At 40.0% G+C, this 24,017-nt stretch overlaps 1 protein-coding gene across 3 annotated transcripts; it reads right to left on the bottom strand.

The window, feature by feature from the left end:
* Positions 1 to 425: 425 nt before the first annotated feature.
* SLITRK4 (SLIT and NTRK like family member 4) lies at positions 426 to 8,063 on the bottom strand. 3 transcript variants are annotated; one of them, XM_010353571.2, is made up of 2 exons: positions 7,180 to 7,487; positions 426 to 3,471 (listed from the first exon to the last, which is right to left on the bottom strand). In XM_010353571.2, exon 2 carries the CDS (start codon positions 3,419 to 3,421, stop codon positions 908 to 910), a length of 2,514 nt encoding a protein of 837 aa, XP_010351873.1. In that variant the 5' UTR covers positions 3,422 to 3,471; positions 7,180 to 7,487; the 3' UTR covers positions 426 to 907. The 3 variants fall into 3 exon arrangements, with proteins under 3 accessions (XP_010351873.1, XP_010351872.1, XP_010351875.1); XM_010353570.2 differs by lacking the exon at positions 7,180 to 7,487 and adding an exon at positions 8,021 to 8,063 and having other exon boundaries at positions 427 to 3,471; XM_010353573.2 differs by lacking the exon at positions 7,180 to 7,487 and adding an exon at positions 6,637 to 6,806 and having other exon boundaries at positions 427 to 3,471.
* Between the last annotated feature and the right edge of the window lie 15,954 nt (positions 8,064 to 24,017).

Below are 24,017 nucleotides of genomic sequence, written 5' to 3' on the forward strand. Positions count from 1 at the left end.
TGAATTATGTTACAAAAATAGCTTTGGGTGCGCTCACACAGTAAGCACTCTGCTTATTTTGGACAACCTTTAAGGATTGTGGGTATTTCACCTAACTGAGAACAAACTCTAGTGTTAACTTAATTTGAGCCATGTTTAATTCTGATAAACATCACATATTTCTTCAGATCATCACAAGTGCTATCTAACTCACGTTGATTTTTTCTTTTAGATTTTTATGTATAGACAGGTAATGCTTAAAGTATTCAAATTTATTTTATAGTTATGTAATGCATGTTATATTTTAAACAAGTATTTGCACAATTTAACATTATAAATCCAGCAGTTTCAAGATGCAGGCCATAAAGGTTACCAATTTACAAATACTATCGAGTGTTCTCTCTTTGCATGCTTTTTTTTTGTTTTTTTGTTTTTTTTGTTTTTTGTTTTTTTTTACTTTTCAGATAATCTTTACACGGAGTTGTTACAATGCCACAAATCAAAAGGATTATTCCAGTTCCACCAACTTAATCTACGTGCAAGATAAAGGACCCAACTGAGGTACAAACACCTGTACCAGTTTTCTTGAGTTTGCTTTACAAAGCACAAAGAGACGAAGGTTTTGCATTGGGATACAAAACAGATTTGCCTCTTGAGGTTAAATTCAGTATTATGTGTATAAAGCATCCCTTTGGCAATAGAGTTTGCAGTATCCCCACAGGACTCCACAGTATAGGTTTTATGTAGTAAAATCTATTAAACATATTCTCTTCTACTTGACACATCTTTGCAGCTACAGTTAATGAGACACCCTTGGAAACACCTGCCTCTATGCCTATTGATAATATAGTATTTGGAAGTTAGAAGTCAACAAAAGGCACTTTCATCATTTAATAAATGTCCTCTGTATGAAGTAAGATTACATGACCTAGATCTTGTTCAAAGCTGTTTGCTCCTCAAGGACCTGTAGGTAGTCAGGGGAACTCTGCAGTTTCGCCTTCAGTTCAAAATACTCGCTCTTCCTTTGTTCCACAACAATTTTACTGTGGTTGCCACCTATCAGTGACTTCTTATTTTTTTTGTCTGGTTGTTTTTCTGGATAGCGGATCTCAAAGCCACTGACACCTATGCTATTATACTCCTTTTTGCTTTCAAGAAAATTCTGAATAAAGACATTGGAATCCCTGCTAGGGAATAATTCATCCAGCTCATCAATTGTGCTCAGTCTCTTCCTGGTATCTACATGTAATAAATCTTTCTCCTTGTCGGCCACATTTCTCATAACAACTTTCTGTCCTGGAGGATCTGAAAACATGAACCCAGTTTCTGACTCTTTTAAGCCACAAGTATGGCTCTTGCTCATCTGCTCTATAGTTTGTGGAATGAAAGCTTCTGTGCTCAGTCCATCTTTTTTATTGGTTTTGTGGTCATGCTTCCTTAGCTGCAGCTGCATAGAGCCACACTCAGGATTCCCTAGGCCTTCGTGCTTCACTGTGGGTTTCTTGTTGCGTCGCAGGACAAAAACAAGAAGGCAAAAAGCAACAAACACAGTTAAAATGAGGACCACTAAGATACTTAAGATTAAAATAGACAGAGGCACTGGCCCACCAGGAGGACTTCGAATGGGACCCAATGGAGTGGTGAATGTAATGGCAGGTGCAGGGCTTGTGAATGGTGCAGACGGCTTATTTAAAAGTTTGGGACATAAGATTTCATTTTTGAGGGACTTCAGTTCGATGTTGGCAAACTGAACAGGCGTCTCACATTTCAGTTCTTTCACAACAATCCCGTCGCTCAACTTCTCCACCCACAGCTTTAATGCCACTAAGTCACAAGTACAGTCCCATGGGTTGCCCTCCAAGTCAATCTGTGTAAGAGATTGCAACTGATCAAGGACCCCACTGACAGGCAGGTACATGAATTTGTTGTTCCTCAGGTTCAGTCTAGCTAAGGGTGCTCCGGAAAAAATGTAAACAGGCAGGCTCTTTAGGAGATTATTGTTTAAGTACAGTAACTGCAAATTTGGCATGGAGTCAAAGGTGCCTGCTAAGATTTCCTTAATCAAATTGTATTCCAAATACAGATACTGCAGGTTATGAAGACCTGAAAATATTTCAGGATAGAGTCTTTCAATTTGATTGCCATTGAGATATAGCCTACGTAAATTAGTGAGATTGTGAAATACGTCTCCCTTAATCACTGTAATTTGATTGCTGCCTAAATGAAGCAAATCCAGTCCTTCAAAGTCAGTGAAGTCTGACACGTCCACATCCTTGATGCTATTGCCATTGACATGCAGCTTCTTTGCATTTAAAGGTTTCGGTATCAATTCAGACATAGACTGTATATTTTTCTCTTGGCAGTTCACACTTAGTCCCAAATCTGAAGGGTGTGTTTTGCAGAAGCAAGGTGCTGGGCAAGGTGTTAGAGGAGGCACCCTTGTTTGATAAGACACAATCTGACTGAGATTGCGGTTGGAGAGAGCTTTGCCTGCAACGATTCCAGAGATCTTGGAAGGATTTGTTGTTTTTGGTGGTTTAGTTACTAATCTGTGTAAAGATGTTTGGGTAGTGTGACCATTGGGAGTGGTGTAGCCATTTTCCAGCTGAGATGGAGGCAGGATGCGCACATCAAAATCACTGCCGGTGCCCATGGGGCATAGTTCTTGTTTGTTGGTTTCTTTTAAAAGCCTTCCATATAAGTCACTGGGAGTTTCACAGATAGCTTCTCCTATGTAAATGTTATATGGCATATTCTCCAGCCAAGCTTTTAAAGGCAACAAATCACAGCTACAGTTCCAAGGGTTATCTTCCAGCTGCAATTCAACGACACGGCCAATGTGTTCCAGAACCCCGATATAAGGGAGCTTCTGGATTCTGTTCCCTCGTATATCCAGATGGGTCAAAGATGCGAATCGGAAAATATTATCAGGAAGGAATGAAATCAGATTGTCATTAAGAATGAGAACTTTCAGTTTGTGGAGCTTATTGAAGGCTCCTCGTTCAATATACTTGATTAAATTGTAGTCAGCCTGGAGATACTCCAAGTTCTCTATGCCAAGGAAAGTGTCAGCTCGGAGAATCTTTAATTCATTGTTGTTCAAGTGCAACTGCTTTAATGCACTGAGCCCAAGAAAGGCTCCTCCCTCAATGTTCTGCAGTTTATTATTTCCCAGATGCAGGGATACTGCATGTGAAAAATTCAAGAATGTATTTGGATACAGAATATTTAAAAAATTATTTTGGAAATTGAGGTGATAAAAATTAGACCAAGGTGGTTTCAGCTGATTTGGTCTGTAGACTGAAACCTTCTCACAGTTGACATAGAGCACATTCTCAACTGACACGCAGGAACACACATTGCAAATTTCCACCGATATGTCAGAATCTGCATTTGTCGAAGAAATCAGGGCTGACAAAATCAGAAACAGCCAAAGAAACATCTTCTTGCAATCAGCAAACAACTGTATGCTTCTGAATAAAGAGAAATAATCTAAAAAATAAAAAGAAAACATTTTTTCAATGGTCATTACTTGAAAAATTACTTGTATTTAAATCATACCATAGTGAACACATGGCTATAATTACCAGAGTTGTATTTTTAAGGCAACCAAACCTCCAAATATTCTCACTCAGTCAAACAATAATAACCACCAAAACTGCCATCCATTTTATTTTCCATACCTGTGGTTTACACAAAATTCACATGTGCAGAACACACAACCAACAATAGGAAAATATATTATTAATCATGCTGAAATCTTACAATCTGAAAATATTTTTTCCACGTGGACCATCAAACTCTGCCCTTGAACACAGGCCTTAAGCTTCCTATTTGCACTTCAAATGACCAAGACCATCAAGTATGCCATCGAGTTTGCACCACAAAGCCATTTTGATTAGTGGATATCTATTCTCTAAGCTTCAGTTAGATAGAGAGGCTGAATACAAAACATATTAGAGCCCAGAGTTCACTGGAGGATGGAAATGGGAGGATTGGGCTGCTGTAGCAGGGACTGTTAAAAGACCAAGGGATGGTGACCTGGGAAGAGATTTGCTTGTGCTATAGCCCCATAGGTAAGCTCGTTTCTGTCAATCAGTTTACTCCTGTACACTGCTGCCTTCAAATACACAGACGAATCTGTGCAGTTCTAGAAAAACAATTGAGTAAGGGATGGCCAACTTTTATTTTCTGGTAAATAAACAGTCTCTAATTTCCTGTCAGTCATTTCCCAAAGAGGGAGCAAAAGGCCTTTTGTCTTTGAGCCTCTGAAAGCAGCAGAGTAACCTGCTTACTCCTGCATTACTTTGCTAATCTCCAGGCAGCCTTTCCACTTTGAGAACTGGCTCTCTTGCCTCCCTGGCCCTCTCCCACACCTTTATTTACCATTTTGAACCCAGGTCCGACTGATCCTCGGCTTAACTGCTTATCTCTTTTACTTTGACCACAGACTGCAACTGCTGAGAAAGAGGAATTCACAAATCACAATCTTTGAGTAGCTTTTTCTACAGCACCAAATATGTTCAGTACAGCACATTTTTCGTCCTAAAATCATCACTTCCAAACACCCACCCGCCCTTCCTAATATTACCACCCCATGTCCCTGACTATAGACACATAAAGAATCACTTGTTGGTAGAGTTTAATGCTTAGCAAAATAACCCATCGTATTCGGGTCCTTAAATCCTGCATATATATACAAATATACACAATGCTTCCTGGAAAAGATTAAACAACACAAGCAGCGTGCATTTTATTGATAATATTTTAGCAACGTTAGTCTTTTCCATCGTGAATGGGAAGCTGGGTGTAATTTCAATATCGTTACCTCCAAATATTAATTAAATACGTAGAATACCCAGGGACACACAACAAGGAAATGATGCAAAGAAAGAAGTGTCACACAGAAACTCCTTTGTTTATTTTGCCCACGAGGAATCAGCTAGTGGTAAAACCGAACATGTCTCAAGGTAGACAATCCATTAGCCATGACCCAGGAGGATTTGCATTTTAAGTAGTTTGGTTCAGAATACAGCCAGCACTGCTGAGATGCTATTTGGCTGCCATATAGACGTGCATTTCCCCTATTCACCATGAGAGCATGATTGGCATTGCAAAAAAGAAGTCATAATTTTTAACTATGACATCACCTAAAGCAACTTTCATTGTAAAAATTTCACTTGATATTTTTTGCCTTGTTATGAATGTGGTTTTCGACAGCTATTTTGGTTCAGTTGAGTCATTTCTTGTTACTAAACCACCACCCCACCCACCTCAAAACAAAGAAACCCAAAAGCAACCAAACTAAAAACCAAACGCAGAAAATTTAAAAAGAAATTCCTTATAATCCGAATTCAGTACAAAAACAAGAACCAGGAATCTCAACAAATCTGAAAATGCGTAAGAAGCTGCCCTCCTCCTCCTGGCAATTTCTACTTTAAGTAGCAAGGGGGGAAAAGTCACTAGGAGGAGCCAGGAAGTTCCCAAATGCAGCTCTTGTGAAACAGAGGAAGCCACAAGCAGCTGGAGGGGCAGGCAAGAGAGAGAAAGAGTCCAGTTGGTTCACCAAGGAGAGAGGAAAAGAGGTACTGAAAGGGCAAGAGACTATGGAAATGTGGAGAAAGGAAGAAAAAGAGCTCGGAGAGGGGAGCTACGAAGACGGTAAAGGGGGCACTGAATGCATGCGAATAAAGCCTCACACTCGCGTGGTACCACCGAAACATGCACATTTAAACATCAAGGGAAAAACGCAAAAAAGAAAAGAAAAAGCCCACAAAGTACCAGTTGGGTACCAAGAGCCTTCTCTGTGGCTGCTGGGAGCTGTCCGTCTCCCTCTCGGTCTCTCCGTCTTCCTCTCCGTGTCCTGAAAGACCCTTGGCTCCCACGACCCACCAGACTGAACAAATCTAGCCCTACCAAAACCAAATCCTGCATCCACCAGAGTGCAGCGACTGGGAGGAGAGAGGCGGCCTGAGGAGGGCGGACCACTGACGGGCTGCAGGGCGGTGGGCCGAGGTGGCTCCCGGAGAGCTCACTCGGGAAACCCCGCTGGCCCGCCTAAGGCTGGGATGGAGGTGGTAGAGGTTCGCGGAGAGACCCGGCCATTGCCGCCCCGGGTGCGCTACCTCGGGCGGGCGGCTAGAAGGCTGGAGGGGCCCCTGGCGCGTACCGCAATGTTTGCCGCATCCCTGTTCCCGGAGCCGGCGCGCAGCCCCCTCCGCGTCAGGGGCCCAAGCAGCAGCCTGGCGGGCCGTGTAGTGGAGGCGGGGTACCGCGCGGGATGTCGCGGGGGCCTTCAGTCCTGCTGCTCACACATTTCTCCGCGCGCTCCCGTCCCACAAGGGGCAGCTGCTGGAGTTTCAATGGACCTCTCTAGACCCAGGCGTGCGGTGGGTGAGGAGGAAGAGATGGCCAGATCAGGCCGCCTGGAAGACGTTGGCACTAGGGTGTTACTGACCTGCTTGCCACGGGCAGAGGGAACCTGTGGTTTTGTGGCTGCGAGCGGCGGCCCAGGCTCCCCTTTGCCTATGCTCCCTCCCCAGCCAGCTACATAAATCCTGCTCTCACCATGCCAAAAATCAGCTCAACATTTAGGCACCTTGCAAAGTCGTGCTGGCAGCGCTCGCCTGGCTTTGCAGAGCTTTTAGAGTTACCCACCGGCTCTTCCTCTGGTATTCCTAGTCTTGCCGAGCGCTAGCAATCTCCGACCAGCCCGCGGGCCACTGCCCCGAGCCTCAGATCCACATCTGCGGAAAGTGGCTGCGAGTGGGGCGTAAAAATATAGCCCAACCCAGCCCAGCGGCCCGACAGCCGGAGCCACCCGAGACCGGTACACTTGCCCCGCCGCCCTGGTCGCCCGGGGTATGGGGGGGCAGCGATGCCAAGGACACCCGAATCCTTTCCGGTCCTCAGCGGCATGCGACCGCGCCGTAGGCAGGCAAGTGGGAGGTGGAGGGCAGGATTAGCCACCTCGGCCACTTTGGCCACTCAACCGGCCCCAAACGAACAGGACTCAAACTAAAAATAATAAGCTACTTGCCCCCTCCGCGCGCGTGCGCGCGCGCGCGATCTCTCTCTCTCTCTCTCTCACACACACACACACACACACACACGCACGCACACGCGCTACTGAGCTGAGCGGGGAAGAGGCAGAGCGCGTGTCGGTGCAGCTTGTGCAGCTCCCGCTGGAAATTCACCCACCTCTAGAGCCCAGCGTCTCGTGCAGGGCCCGCGGCGCCGCGACCTGCGCTGCTGTTTCCACGATGGTCTCTGTGTGATTCCGGACAGAGCTCCTTCGCGCCCGCTCGCCCGTCAAACCCGCCGAGCAGCCCCAGCAGGCGGGCAGGCGGGCAGCGGCGCGCGCGCGCACCCGAGCAGACACCGCGCGCGCACCCAGAGCCTAGCACGCGGGCTGCACCTTTACATACACGCGCTAAATCCCCGCCCCCGCTCTCCACTCCCCCTTCACCCCGCACACAAGCAGTCCTCCCTCCCAACACTCGACCACTTCGACCCCCTCACATTCCTGAGCTCCTACCCCCGTCCCCCACCCAGACATGCCCATTTGATTCCTCTTCTACCCACACACCCAGAAAGACAGCGCGCTTTCCTCCCGGTATCCGCCCCCTCTTTTTGCCTAAAACATTTCCCTAGGGAGGAGCGACCCCTTTCCTCAGGCGTGGAGACCCCAGTCCTCTAACAAGGGCGCGCTTGCCTTCATCCCCCCACCACATACACACACACACTCGAGTCTTTTTCTTCTCTTCCAGTCCCCTAATAACGAAGGCGCGCGCGCGCACACACACACACACACACACACACACACACACACACACACGGGGCATTCCTTTGAGAGAGCAACCAAGAAGCCAGGAAAAGCCAAGAAACACTGGAAAGCCTGGGGGAGGGGGGCCGAGGGAGATCGATAGGGTCGTCGAGCCTACGCGGAATTGAGTAATTACAGGATGGAGAGGAATGAGTCAACAACAATGACATTCAAATGCAACAATCATACTTGGATTTTGTATCACGGGTACGGTACCTTTGGCTAATTGTCACCCCGCAGAACAGAGGGCTCCTGGAATACTTCTCCGTAGCGGTCGATCCTGGAAGGAGCCTTCTTGGGAACCAGTTTCCTAGGATCCAGTAGTATTCGCACTCCCCCTACCTGTCTGCGCGTAAGGGGCCGGGGGCTTTAAGGCGAAAGTGTGAGGCTTTAGCCTAAAGTGAGACTATTTAGCTGGGTTAGAAGGAGACGGGTTAATTATCCGCACCTTAGAACTCCTTGGGCCTTTGGTGCGGAACGGGTTAAGCCGGATGATTTGGGAGCTGGGGGTGGGGACAGGGGATAGGGGATAGGGGTTGAGGAAAGAGAGGCGTGGGACTGAGAGAGATGCCGCACTTGCGACCAAAAGAAAAAAAAAAAAAAAAAAAATCTACTTTGGCTACTGAGCATGCTCAGTTCCCAGCTCAAGCCCTATAAGGGAGGCATTGTGTGCGTTCCACTTCTCCGGGCTTTGGTGGTGACCGGGAGGGGAGTTTGATTGGGGAAAGGGGTGGTAGTTGGGAGACATTAGGGAAAGGGGGTTGGAGAACAAGGTTTGAAGCTTTGGGACTGCTCAAGAGGGACTGTGAAGAGGGAAAGGGAAGGGACCCACGGAATACCTTCGGGAGACGGAGAGGAGGCGAGGAAATGGACTAAGAAAAGTCACTTCAGTCGCCCCCTCATTGTCTATACCAAAGAGGCTTTAGCAGCTGACTCTGAAATATCCTAGTGGCTGCAAATCCAACGTGTGGATTGTCTGGACCCCTTCTTCTACCTATTTGTTAGTGCTTCAACAAGAGGGTAGGAATATTCTAAGGAAGGGCCAATGTTCAAACCAGTTACATGCAGATTGATAATTTCGTTAATAAGCTTGTTAAGAAAATAAGTAAACCTGGGGGAGGGGAGCAGAGGAGTTGGCTATCACGTCTGTATTTCAGATACCTGGCTTTCCTAAACAAAAGGCAGAAACATTCGTTGTGCTCCCATCCCCCAACCTTGCTGTTTTTTGTAGGAGCTTGGCTAAGAAAAACAACTCTCACTCTTCGTGTCTGTGGGAATAAACTAGCTTTAGGTAAGTAGAGCTAAGTTATAAATGGGAAGTATTTCCCTAGGACTCTTGGTAGCCTATTATTTGCCACGTTCAGGTAATACTGCCAGGCCCATTTCTTCAGGACCAATGTGCTGCTCAATTCACTTATTCAAATTCCAGCGGCTCTAGCCACAATAGAGCAGAACCGGTATCCAGAAATGTTCTTGCTTAAAAATGAAAAAAAAAAAAAAAAAAATCTTTAAGCTAAAACTAGCAACAGCTTTGAAACCAGAATTTGGCTGTCTGCCTGAACTCCTACAGTTAAACATTTACCATAATTGGTTGATGTTTTAAAGGACCCAAATCTAGGTAAAAACATCTGATGGGCAAAGGATTTATTGCATTATTTGTGAATAATGGCCTACCTTCTTTACCTTCTATCGTAGTCATTCATATGTATGTTTTATTGTTTTTCTTATTTTGTCATTTTATGGTACTTCCTTCAGGTTATATTCACAGGAATGTTGGCCAGGCACAACATGTATACAGAGATGCACATACAATATGTAAATGAATATTTACATAGATATGCATATATGGGCATATTTCTTTATGACCTTGCTAAACATTGTGTCTTTCATGAAGAACTCTTTCTCTACCTTCACTCCACATTGCCTTGAAAACTTTAATCATCCTCTCTCTTAAAAACAACCTAGAGACAGAAATTAGGCAGCATTGGTAACATTTATTATATTCAATGTGAAATCCATTATGAAATAGCATTGCTTAAGGAAACACTAAAATATTCGTCTATAACAACATATGTACTTGTGCAGCTCCTTTTAGTAAAGTGAATGGTGTTTCCTTCATAGGTAACAGCTGCAGAATGTTGAAAAATCCCTCTACTGTTGCACGTTTGGACAAAACAGATCCTGCTAATTAATAACTCACATTTGCATTTTATTGTATAATGCAATTTGAAAGTAGTAATGAGTATCAAAACAAGGTGGCCTTTATTCTAAATGTTAACAATTCAGGAAGCTGAATATATTTTATCCAGATAGGTGAAATGTTTGTCTTTCACTATAAATGTTAACAAGAGTCAACAGAATGAGCAAAAAAAGTTTACCTGAAAACTCTAAGTACTGTGATAACTGAAAAGGCCAGATTTGGACAGTAAATATCAGATGATTTAAATGCCTATCTTTATTCAACTTTAGAAACTGTTCTGAGACTTGGCTATATTTAACTGCAATAACTGTGAAATGTTATTTTTCATATGGATATGGAGACAAATCTGAAAGCAACCGCAGCTAGATCATCGATAAATTACAATTCACAATATTCCTCAGAACTTGTCTGTGATTAATATTCAACTTTTTAAAATGAATGCTTTAAAATAAAATGTTTTGCTACTTAAAAAGATAAAGTGGACGCTCATCAAATGAAACAGAAGTAACAACTTCCATGTTTTCTGCTTATTTTGCTTTCAAAGTAATTTAAAAACCCAATCCTTTAGTCCCGCAGTCCCTTTTCTGTCTCCTAGGACTACAGGTGACATCCCAATAGAACAGTAGGAAAATGACACAGAATTGCTAGCTTAACAAAGGAAGTGAATACATACATAAATAAAAGTGTTAAGAAAACTCCAGCATTATTTATGGCCATTGGAAAAAAAAACAAATTTGATGTTCTTCCTAAAATGTAAGAATTCAAATATTGTGAGTTTTGCAATACCCTCACAGTCTTCCTCCAAATGTTTTACCTTATTTCATCTTGGCTTTTTAGGAGTACAACCAGAATCGTAGGTCTATACTTATATACTGTGTCTCCCTCCATCAGGGAAAAAAACAACTGCACTAAGAATTTCAACAAGATCCTGAATACCCTTAGTTCCAAAGGCAGTTTGGAATTAAGTCCTTAAAACACTGAACAACTGAAAGTGATTATAATGCCACATCTTGGCCCTAGTCAGTTATCTTTCACTTTCACTGTATTCCTCATTTATCTTGCCTTGTCTTGCTGCTGTTCAAAATCAAATCAGCCTTAATTTTTGTATCCAGGTATCACAGATTATTCAGTTTGTTTAATATTGAAGATTTCTTTATATTCTGGCATTTTAACAGTCACAAACTTGATATTTCTCTTTCATTTTTATTTCTTTATTTTTGAGACAGAGTCTCGCTCTGTCACCCAGGCTGGAGTGCAGTAGTGTGATCTCCGCTCACTGCAACCTCTGCCTCCTGGGTTCAAGCAATTCTCCTCCCTCAGCCACCTGAGTAGCTGGGATTACAGGCATGTGCCACCATGCCCAGCTAATTTTTGTATTTTTAGTAGAGACGGAGTTTTGCCGTGTTGTCCAGGCTGGTCTCGATTTTCTGACCTCAGGTGATCCGCCCATCTCGGCCTCCTAAAGTTCTGGGATTACAGGCATGTGCCACCACACCCGGCCACACACTTGCTATTTCTTTAAGTGGAATACAAGAAAGTTCTTAGGATGTTAATATATCTTCTAGGAAGAAATGTTTCCACGATCAAATAAGTTAAAAGACGCTTGGTTCCATAAAGCTAAACATTTTATTTTTACTTTGGGGTTTTTCAACACAATTAATTATGTTTGAATGAACTTTTGTTTACCAAGGGAAAAGGGAGATGGCATGTGGCATTTCACAAACTTATTTGACAATGGAACCCTTTTTTTCTATCTATACAATTTGAAAAACATACTAATAGCTCATTTTTACAAATTTCGTGGAATTCAGAACATGAAAGGAAGTTTTCAGATCATAATCTAACCCATACAATAGTAGCTACTAGCTGTTGAGTGCCTCTTCTTTGCTATGTTGCCTACAAATATTTCACTTAGTTCTATGAACAAGGAAGGGATTATTATACTTATTTTAAAAATGAGGTTAAGTGGCCAGGCATGGTGGCTCATTCCTGTAATCCCAGCACTTTGTGAGGCTGAGGTGGGGAGATCGCTTGAGCCCAGGATTTCAAAACCAGCCTCGGCAACATGGGAAAAACCTTCTCTACAACAAATACAAAAATTAGTGGGGAATGGTGGCACATGCTTGTAGCCCCAGGTACTTGGAAGGCTGAGGTCGGAGGATCACTTGAGCCGAGGAGGTCAAGGCTGCCGTCAACTGTGGCCATGCCACTGCACTCCAGCCCAGGCAACAGAGTGAGACTCTCTCAAAATAATTAAAATAAAATAAAATAAAATAAAATAAAATAAAATAAAATAAAATAAAATAAAATAACAAAATAGAATAGAATAAAATAAAATAACAAAACAAAATAAAATAAAATAGAATAAAATAAAATAAATTCAGGGAAGGTAAACAGTTTGCCCGAGGTCACATGGTGAGTAAGTGACAGTCAAGGTTTGACCCCGGATCTTGAAGTTTTCCACTACACCATGTTTTCATTTTCACAGGGGAATTAGGGAATTTTTAACTTTGAAAGCAGAATAGACTTGAAAGCAGGCTGGGCATGGTGACTTACGCCTATAATCTCAGCACATTAGGATGCCAAGACAAACAGTCTGGGCAACAAGGTGAAAAGCCATCTCTATGAAAAGTAAAACTAAAAAAAAATAGCCAGGCGTGGTGGGGCACACCTGTAGTCCCAGGTACTAGGGAGGCTGAGGTGGGAGGATCGCTTAAGCTTACGAGGACAAGGCTGCAGTGAGCCGTCATCACGCCACTGCGCTCTAGCCTGAGCGACAGAGCGGCCCTGTCTCAAAAAAAGGAGAAAGGGATAGATTTGATAGCAGAATACATTTTCCAAAGATAAATACTTGAGACATAAATGTTTTCAAGTATTAAAGTATGAATACTCAGCACAAGAATAAACAAACAAATGACATTAAAAACAGTTCACATCAATTCTGCATGACAAGGTCTCTTGAATCAACTGATTTTACCCTTTGCCAATAGTAGCCTTGTTCTATCCATTCTGCTCTTTCAACTCTCATACCTGAGTTGATTCTGAATCTGTGATGATGTCTCAAATGTTCCTTATTAGGGATAATAACTTTCACTATTACCAAATGAAGCCATGTGTATTAGTCAGGGTTCTCTAGAGAGACAGAACTAATAGTATATATATATGTGTGTGTGTGTGTGTGTGTGTGTGTGTGTGTGTGTGTGTGTGTGTGGTGTGTGTGTATGTATATACATATATAGGAGTTTATTAAGTAGTATTAACTTGCACGATCGCAAGATCCTGCGTTAGGCTGTCTGCAAGCTGAGGAGCTAGGAAGCCAGTCTGAGTCGCAAGGCTAAAGAACTTGGAGTCTGACGTTCAAGGGCAGGAAGCATCCAGCATGGGAGAAAGATGTAGGCTGGGAGGCTAAGCCAGTTTTGCCTTTTTACATTTTCCTGCCTACTTTATATTCCCTGGCAGCTGATTAGATGGTACCCACCCAGATTAAGGGTGGGTCTGCCTTTCCCAGTCCACTTACTCAAATGTTGATCTCCTTTGGCAACACTCCCACAGACACACCCAGGATCAATACTTTGCATCCTTCAATCCAATCAGGTTGATACTCAGTATTAACCGTCACACCATGCAAAGCAGTAGTGTTCATCCCTAGACTTATTCCAGTTAAGACAAAAGAATTGTTATAAAATAGGATACCAAATGAAATGGAAAATGTGAGACTAGTTGATTGTTTGATTAGGTTATATCAATTAACCTGACCTTCCATTTTCCTCAGACTGCTTTATAGTACAGCTGGTAACCTGGTGTCCTTTTCAGAAACTAAGGCATCATCTGTAAGTATATTAAAGTCTGTGTAGCAAGGCATTGGCTAATTTTTCAAAAAACATTTCACTCAGAAATTATTATTTTTAGAATAATAATAAAGAGGAGTATGTTGTTTTGCAGAATCTTTGTAACTTTGGCCCCTAATGAGTACTTATCCCTATGGCTAACTAGAACCACCTATGTGGTTTAGAATATTGCTAAGCTAGGGAAGCTGACAAAATAGTGTCTTTTTTCTGTATATTCTCTAACTTGAAGAAATCTCACTGTCAAAGACTAGGGCCCAGCCACAAGCTCAACAGCCCTCAGACAACTCAAAGATAATAAAGATCATAAAATAAAAAAATAGGAAGTTAATAGCTAAACAATCTAGTGTGAGAATTACTCTTATGGGCTGTAAAAGTTCCATAACACCAACTGAAGCTTTATCAGAGAGATAGTAAGTTGATAAAAATCTTTCTGTTTTTACCATGTTCAACTCTATCTTGGGAACCACAGTGTTGTCCCTAGCTAGCAAAACATTATTGTTTTGCAAAAATATTGAGGGTCTTTTGTTCGATACTTTTATAACAATATTACTTTTCCTTAGAAATATACACTTCAACCTTTCGTTCAAAAGTGATCTTAACTGGGATGAGATAATATCGAAAAATAATTAGAAAGAATGGATGATACCCACTACTTAATAGCACAACATGTGGTCATAGTCAATAATAACTTAGTTGTACATTTAAATAACTTAAAGAGTAATTGGATTGTTTGTAACTCAAAGGTCAAATGCTTGAGGGGCTGCATACCCCATTCTCCATGATATGCTTATTTCACATTGCATGACTGTATCAACACATCTGGTGTACCCCATAACTGTATATATCTACTATGTACCCACAAAAATTAAAAAGTTGATCTTGTTCTCAGCTCCTCCTCCTTTATTTTAGAGGCTCTTGAACAATCCAAAAGTTGGGTCAAAAACGGAGGCATAAAACAAGGCAGAAAAGGCATAATATAAAAATATGAGTTATGGTATGACTGTATTGCAATTGCTATATTAAAATAAAGTTTATCCCTTTCCAAGCCTCAAAGAGTGAGTCAGAGGAAAGCAGAACATCTGTGTAAGCTAGTGTCATGCATCTGATTGACTACCTTCTTTTTCAGTTTGAATTTGGAGCTGCTAATCCCCCACTCTGACTCAAATTGAGTGATGTCTACCCACCTAAGGTCGCCATGAGTAAACTGTCCTCAGGTCCCATGTAAAGGGATCATGGTATAGGAAAAAGTGTCATTACAGAGAATTTCTTCTCTTTCAGGTGCACAGTTTGGTTATCAATTAGAAACAGGATTTGAAGGAACCTTAAAGTTTTTCTAGTTTAAGCACTCACAAAACGGGTATTTTATCAGATGAACACTCAATGCTTGAATACACCCAGTCACGGGGAGCTCACTGAGGGTAGACTAGAATCTCCAGTGAATTATTCAGAAAATTAATTACAGAATTTTTGAAATTGTTACTGTTTTGTAAATATTCAGGAAACATAAAATTAGATCTATCAGGGTTTCAGGAGTGTGAAATTTGGAACCAGATGAACTTGGTGTTAATCTCTTGCTTCACTATTTAATAGTTCTATGATTTAAGGCAGTTAACTTCTCTTTCATTGCCTTTCTGTAAAGTGGGCAGGACAAACTCAATCTTCCTGAGTTTACGAGGATTAACAAGTATAATGTCTGACAAACACCTAGCACTGTGTCTTTCTGGCAAAATATTTTTATTTCCTTCTATTTATAAACAGAAAAGGATTCCACATATACAAAAAAAAAAATAATAATAATAATTCAGACCATACATTATTTCCCTTCTTGAGTCTAAGGATGGCAAGTAGAAGAGAGTGGTTGGATTAATTCAATGTATCTTTTGTTTATTTAAAAAGCTAGAACTATTATTTAAAAATAAATCCGGGCCGGGCACGGTGGCTCAAGCCTGTAGTCCCAGCACTTTGGGAGGCCGAGACGGGCGGATCATGAGATCAGGAGATCGAGACCATCCTGACTAACACGGTGAAACCCCGTCTCTACTAAAAAATACAAAAAACTAGCTGGGCGAGGTGGCGGGCGCCTGTAGTCCCAGCTACTCGGGAGGCTGAGGCAGGAGAATGGCGTAAACCTGGGAGGCGGAGCTTGCAGTGAGCTGAGATCCGGCCACTGCACTCCAGCCTGGGCGACAGAGCCAGACTCCGTCTCAAAAATAAATAAATAAATAGAAAATAAATAAATAAATCCATCTGTTCTTACCCCTCCTGGTATCCTTTAGTTACTTCTCTATTCTCATTTCACATATTATTAGTTTTTTAAAAGTTAATTTTAACAACACTCTCTGTAGAATTGAGGATTGCAGATTCCATTAATATTTTTTAAAATAATCTTACTTGCCTTGCTTGCCAGAATAACCTAGAATCTCATTCTCTACACTTCAGACCCACAAAAGTGGGTATTATCATTTTTGCAACAAAATTCCTCATAATGGCCCTGGAGAGAATGTTAAAAATATTTTTTTCTGAATCCTGTCACTGATTTTTTTTTTTAGGGAAACAAACAGGAAAAGAGAAAGCAAAGGAAAAAAGGAACCAACGTGTATATAGCTTTAATGTTTGTAATCTACGTGCAAAAAAATTTCAGGTGAGTTGGGGGCACTAATTTTATCATTTTGCTAGTGGAAATGTACATTTTTAGAAACTTAATGACTTAAAGAACTAGTATTCTATCTAAGATTATTTTGTCATAAGAGTAGCATATGCTGTTTTTAGAGAAAAGCAAGTCAGATCTGACAAGATGTGGTGCAATTATACCTAAGATCACATTCGTGTGATAAATTATGTGTAAATTAATTCAATCTCAATCATCCAATAACTATTCAGGCAGATATAGTGCCTATTATATCCATTGTTATTTGACTTTTCTTACAATATTCATTGTTGGAAATGGTGACATCTAACTTACATCATCTCAATTCTATTTATGCCTTCTCTAGTAAAACAATTCTAAGGTAAAAAAAAAATTCTAAGGATGGCCTCTAGACAACTTTTTTTCCCCCATAGAGTTCAAGTTGTTGGGCATTTTACTTCCATTTATGGCTGAAGCTATTCTATGAAATTTCATTTTTATTATCTTTATGGATGAAGAAATATCCAGAAAACCAAACTACAGGATTCAGCCACTCAGGGCAATGAAAAATAAAATCACAAATGGACCATATAATGATTATTCCTTTCATTTCTTTGCCTATGTTTTGAGATGTGAGTTTCCTGAGCTTTGAAAGGAGAGGAATTTTGTTGAAAGTCATTCAGATTTTCTCCTTGAGAATCTGTCCTCTATGACATATGGCAGGCTATCCCTGTGAGGGTACCATGGTTCTGGGAACCTTACCTTTCTTTCCTACCCTTCCTTGTATACTTTAAGAGGGTATCTGGACAAAGGTAAAAGAAATGCCATTTTCCAATCTAAAATTTAGTGAGTGACCAGAGTTGTGCTGATCTTTTCTCCAATTATGTCTTGCAAACAGAAGATTTACATGATAGTTTGACAGTCTCAACGTTACTACCAAAATTTAAACACAAAATTAAATATATTGACAAATTCTCTTTGGTTTAAAAGCATTTGTGAAAGGTTGTCAGATTTTGTAAAAGGGAAATTTTTGAGGTAAGCATGTCTTACTGTAAAACAAGTTGAGTTTGGTAAGCAGTGGAAACTCTATAAGGAATAGTTTCATATAGTATTTTCGTAGTAACAAAGGACTGGCAAGGACTGATGGTTAACTGGATTGTAGCTCAAAAAGTGAATATATTTGGGTCTCTTTTTCAGCTCATTATTAAAGATTATATAAGGTATCTCCAATTCATTTGAGATTCTGATTTTATCATTTATTAAGACTAGTAGCAAGAACAGACTAGCCTAGAGGGGAAAATGGATAAAGGAGAAACAAATGACATTTTAGCGTACTAGTGCACACAATATCTAAATTACACATAACTCTCAAGCAGCTTTTTGTTCTTAACTCATTAACCACTTCAAGTAATTACCTTTTTTAAAAAACGAAGCATATTGTCCTCTTTATCACTGATTGAAAATTCTGAATTAAACACGTTTGTACTCAGAGCTTTTCTGGGAAAGGGCAAATTTAATCCTGAGACTTCCTAGTGAGCCACATCACATTGTGAACCACATAGAAACAAGCTCTCCAGAATTAAAACAAACCAGTACGACTCGCCCTTGCCATCCCCATCCTAATGGTTGATTTGATAGCTGCACATTGGAAGAATCAAAATGTACACCTAAAACAAATGAGCATGTGTTATTCTGTCCTAGTAACAGAAAATTATCTTTCCTTTTGTTCTCCAAGAACTCCAAGAATTTCAAGAATATATGGAGTTTTAGTAGAGGTGACTGACTACAAAAAATCTGCTCAACCATAAAGTTCACTTTATTAAATCTTTATTGAATGCCTATAATTCATCAGGCTTTGGGTGCCAAGGTGAAGGAAACTGCCTCTGTCCTCCCAGATCACTTAGTTTAGTGATAAAGCAGAAGAGACTATGTTACAATAAACAATACTATAGAATGTATATTGTGTTATAATAAACAATACTATATAATGTATTGTGTTATAATAAACAATACTATACAATGCATTGATTGAATATGCCCTTTAACTACTGACCGCTCATTTTCAGACTTTACTAAATTTCTCGGTTTTATAAAATGTTGTGAAATAACTATAGTTGAAGGCAATAATGGTAAGCTTCCATGGCACATATTCAAGGAAATTAAGAAAATCAGAACACTGCCTTCCATCACATGGCAAGGTCAACAACTTGTATGTCCTTCTAGAGATGACACAGTCCAAATTTTTGATATTCCTCCAGAATATAGAGTCAAAATTTACCATGTGCCAGGCATATTTGGAAAGTACATTAACAGGAAATGTTCTATAAAATAAGAAATTGAATCATTTGGAAGGGCCAGAAATTGAAGTAGTTCACATATGCAAAAGAAAGAAAATGGAAGAAGGTACCAAAACAATAAGGGTCTTCTCAAATTTGATTTTGCAAATCATGAAAAAGGAAGAGATCCTCATGTTGTTTTCAGGAATGTGAATATTACAATCCTCTCTTGGTATCTGTGGGGAGTTGGTTTCAGAACCCCCAGGACACCAAAATTCAAAGATGCTCAATTCCCTTACATAAAATGGCATAGTACTTGTATATAACCTATGCCCATTCTCCTGTATACTTTAAATTATCTCTAGATTACTTGTAATATCTAATATAATGTAAATGCTATGTAAATAGTTGTTATACTGTATTATTTTTATTGTTCTATTGTTATTTTTATGAAGATCTTTTGAAATTCATATTTTAAGTTCTGGGGTACATGTGCAGGTTTGTTACATAGGTATACATGTGCCACGGTGGTTTGCTGCACCCATCAACCCATCACCTAAGTATTAAGCCCAGCATGCATTAGCTATTTTTCCTGATGCGTTCCATACCTCACCGCCAAACATGCTCCAGTGTGTGTTGTTCCCCTCCCTGTGTCCATGTGTTCTCATTGTTCAGCTCTCACAAGTAAGAACATGCGGCATTTGGTTTTCTGTTCCTGCATTAGTTTGCTGAGGATAATGGCTTCCAGGTCCATCCATGTCCCTGCAAAGGACATGATCTTGTTTGTTTTTATGGCTGCATAGTATTCCATGGTGTTTACGTACCACATTTTCTTTATCCAGTCTATCACTGATGGGTATTTGGCTTGGTTCCATGACTTTGATGTTGTCAACAATGCTGCAGTGAACATATGTATGCATATATCTTTATAATAGAATGATTTACATTCCTTTGGGTATGTACCCAGTAATGGGATTACTGGATTGAATGATATTTCTGGTTCTAGGTCTTTGAGGAATCTCCATACTGTCTTCCGCAATTCTTGAACTAATTTACATTCCCACCAACAGTGTAAAGGCGTTCCTATTTCTCCACAACCTTGCCAACATCTGTTGTTTCTTGACTTTTTAATAATCGCCATTCTGACTGGCGTGAGATGCAATCTCATTGTGTCCACAGTTGCTTGAATGCACTGATACTGAGGGTCAACTGTATACAGTGTATATAGTGTTAGGGACTTGGCTTCCTAAGTGGAACTGAGAGCCAAATACAATAAAAACTATTTTCTCTAATATATATATATATACACACACACACATATACATATATATATACACACATATACATATATATATCTTCTCTACTACATATATATAATCATTTAAATGAGTTGAAGTTAGAGTCCCATAGTCTTACAGTATGGTTGAGGTGTGGAGCCCACAAGCTTTATGAGAATGAATGAATATAATACTTAACCACTCTGACAAGGTACCTGTGATAAATTTGATAAACCAAGGACAGCTAGGACATTTTCAGGCAGATTGGTAGATCGGATAATATATATATATATATGTGGTGATTGAGAAATAACTAGGAAACTGCAACTTGTTCTCAGGAAATAAGAGCAGCTGGCAATAGTATCTTAAATATGAGCAGGTCTAGTTTTACATTATCTCTTTTTATTTTTAACCAGTATACACAGATGTGCCTCAATATTTAAATGGGTCATTTGATAAATATTTCAAGAAAGAGAGAAATCTTACTAAAATTATTTTAACAAGGCTAAAATGTGGATTTTTAAAAATAGTTTGACTGTTTTAATAAGTCAAAACAGACTTTAAATATACTTCTTATAGCCATTTAGCCTTGGGACTTCTACCTCAGCCCGACAGTGATGTCTTCTAATTGTTATTTATGGATATCAAGAGATTTTACCCTTTTTAAAACGTTTGCTGGTTTTTATTTCTAACATAGTACTTAACTCGTGATTTTCCTCATCCCAGCACCAATAAACAGTTCTTATGGGATTCTTGCATTGGAGTTTGAGCAAAGATTACATTAGAAATTTAGTAGTCAAGATTTGTCATTACTCTTCTCAATTCCATAGCTTTACTGTATAAACAAACACCTCCCATCCCCTCTTGTACTCTCTTCCATAAAGAAAGATAGATGAAAGCCAAAAAAATAGCCATTCCAAAATATTTGGTGTTCAGCATCTTATACTGAAATCCCCTGTTGCTATTCAATCTACTTAAATTTTTCTTTAAATAAATTATTTGGGAAGAAAAAAACATATTTTCCCTGCTACTGCTGCTGTAATTTTATTTGACTGATTTTCTGTTTATTAGTCATTCATCTAGATTGGTGCCTGTATATTTTCCAAAAGGCTTAATATTAAAAATTATTTCTAAGATTCAATATGAATCTCAGAAACAAAATTTTATTCTTTTCTGAATCTAAGGATCTTCACCGGTATTTTCTTATTTATGCTTACAACACTCTTGTAGATTATAAAAAACACATCACTATTTATAATATAAGAAACACACAAAGCTAACTTGATTAAGGTTACCTTAGTCTGTAAGTTAGGAACAAGAAAAAGACAAAAATAAAAAACAATTGTAAAAACCTGTGTCTCCTGGTTCTCAGTATGATGCACAAAATTTTTTCTTGATGACTCTATAAGGCAGGTAACTAATATAGTCATCATGGATGAACAGAAAAATGTTTTTTGGAAGGAAAATTGAGACTGGAACTAACTGCTACTGGCAGGGTAAAGGGCAGTGGTTGGGCAAGGCCAACAGGATTAGCAAGTAATCTGGAAGGATCAGATGTCTTCTTTCTCTTTCAATTTTGTAGCCTCCCTCTATTGGCAAATAGTGCCCCTATTGGCAAAACCAGGTAGCAAAGGAGACATGTGGTATGCAGAGTCTCATCCTGGTGCCAGCACCACAAAACAATGTATAGAATTGTTTATTTGTAGCTGAGAGACAACAGCTTAATAACCATCACCACAGCCTATTCTCATTACTTAGTATCTGTAGACTCCCTACAAATATTTAACTTCTGTAAAACAAAACTCTATGCTTTCTATCCTTCCTCCAAATAAAGAGATTTTCCCCTTTCCCCTAACACAAAGTTCCAACATTTATGATGTCCATCTCTGGCTGATATTAAATAGCCTTAAATTCCACCTAAACATTTTATAATCTAAAGCTTACATTGTAAACTTAACTGCTAGCAAAAATGTTCATATTAAATAACAAGGGGGAAAATTGCAGAGAGGAAAAAAGAAATTGTGTGCACTTGCACACATCCACACACCGTGTATATATACATATATATGAATTATTATGTATGTTTGTGTGTTTGTGTGTGTGTGTACACACACAAAAAAATCAAGGGAAGAAATAGGGATAGCGGATACAGCCCTTTTTCTTTCATGAGGTTACAAATAATTCTTATGACTACCTTCTTCCGCTACTCCTGCCATGTTTCTTTGCTGTAACCAGGACTCAGTCAGTAGGTGTTCTTTCCTATACAGTGACATTCTCAAAGGGTCTGATTCCTTAGTCCTGCCTTCCTCCTTTTTGAGTTAGTTTTCCGTTACTCTTTTCTCTTGATGATGAAAAGACTAAGAGGCCGCGTGGAAGCACCAAGAAGACAGTTCCGAACATATTCCATTTTATTTACATTGTGTAGCAGCAACAAAAATTATTCTTGGTAATCAGGATTCATCTTCTGAGATGACAAAACTGTCAATGGCAGGTGACTTTCATAGGCATATTGTTCCATAATATAGTTTATTAAATTACAACATTTATTGATGCCAACCTTCCAAATCTCTTGGCCTGTTCTTACTATAGGATGTGCCGTGGTCACACTGGCAAGGACCGTAGGCAGTGGCATACATCTGTGTACCTGGTGGAAAATCTGGAGAACTCAGCAGGCTGATTTTGGTTAGATATTTAAATTTAATTTTAAAGTGGTTATAATAATTTCCAAGGTTACATTCACCTTTTATTTGCAATAGTAAGAAACTAAGGCTATGTCTAGTTGATTATAGTATAACAGGTAAATATGACAATTTTAGTAATGGATAAATCTAGGGGAGCTACACTGCCCTTCCACAGATTAAATGCCTTTGGTCCAGACAAGATCTCTGGACCATCATCTTTTTTCCTTTATACAGGCTTCCATATATTACCCTGTGTTTCTCTCATCTTTTTATCATTTCTGCAATACATTGTAGCCCCTGAGGGTCCTTTTCACTGTACGACTAGTTATAAAATAGGATTTAGCAGGTGGTCTTTTTCTTGTCCTCCCAAATACCCTTCTTGATTAAAGTGTTTTTCTCATAATCACTATGGGGAAAAATATTGAGGTTAATAAGTGAATACAAATGTCTTTTCTTCATTCACTTAACAGGTCATCGTTGAACACTTACTTCATGCCAGGAATTGTGCTAACCCCTATGGTTTCAGTAGTTGAACTAAACAGTGCTTGCTCTCATGGAGATTCTAGTTCTAGGAAATCATATGATACTGGTTATATAGAGTTCAACCATCTTTCAAAGTTATTACACTCTTTGTCTTTCTCTATAAATTCTTATGCTTGCCAGAATAAGATAATGTCTCCGTTTTCTAAACGAAAATTGGCCCCAGTCTGATATTACGAGAGACAATTTGATATCAGAAATATTTCAGAGGCCCGGGCACGGTGTCTCACGCCTGTAATCCTAGCACTTTGGGAGGCCGAGGCGGGAAGATCACCTGAGGTCAGGCGGTCAAGACCAGCCCGGCCAACATGGAAAAACCCCATCTCTACTAAAAATACAAAAATTAGCCGGGTGTGGTGGCGCATGCCTGTAATCCCAGCTACTCAGGAGGCTGAGGCAGGAGAATCGCTTGAATCCAGGAGGCAGAGGTTTCAGTCTGCCAAGATCGCACCACTGCACTCCAGCCTGGGCCACAGAGCAAGACTTCGTCTCAAAATAAATAAATATTTCATAAAAACTGCAACTTATAGTCATATAATATTCAATGCTAAGTTTACCCACTTAGACTCTGGTGCAAAGTAGATTCAGGCTTGCACCATCACTATATTAATATTTCAGAAGTTCACTTGTAATTTTGAATTTGTGGAGATCTCAGTCTCTTTCAGGATCACTTTCATAATCTCTGTATGTCCCTCTCTCCCACCTAAAGTTTACTTTTATGATCTCCTTGCTTAAAGCAAGTGGCTTCCTGCATGCCTTCATTTC

Source organism: Rhinopithecus roxellana, chromosome 7 (genome assembly GCF_007565055.1).
Source record: "Rhinopithecus roxellana isolate Shanxi Qingling chromosome 7, ASM756505v1, whole genome shotgun sequence".
Taxonomy (NCBI): domain Eukaryota; kingdom Metazoa; phylum Chordata; class Mammalia; order Primates; family Cercopithecidae; genus Rhinopithecus; species Rhinopithecus roxellana.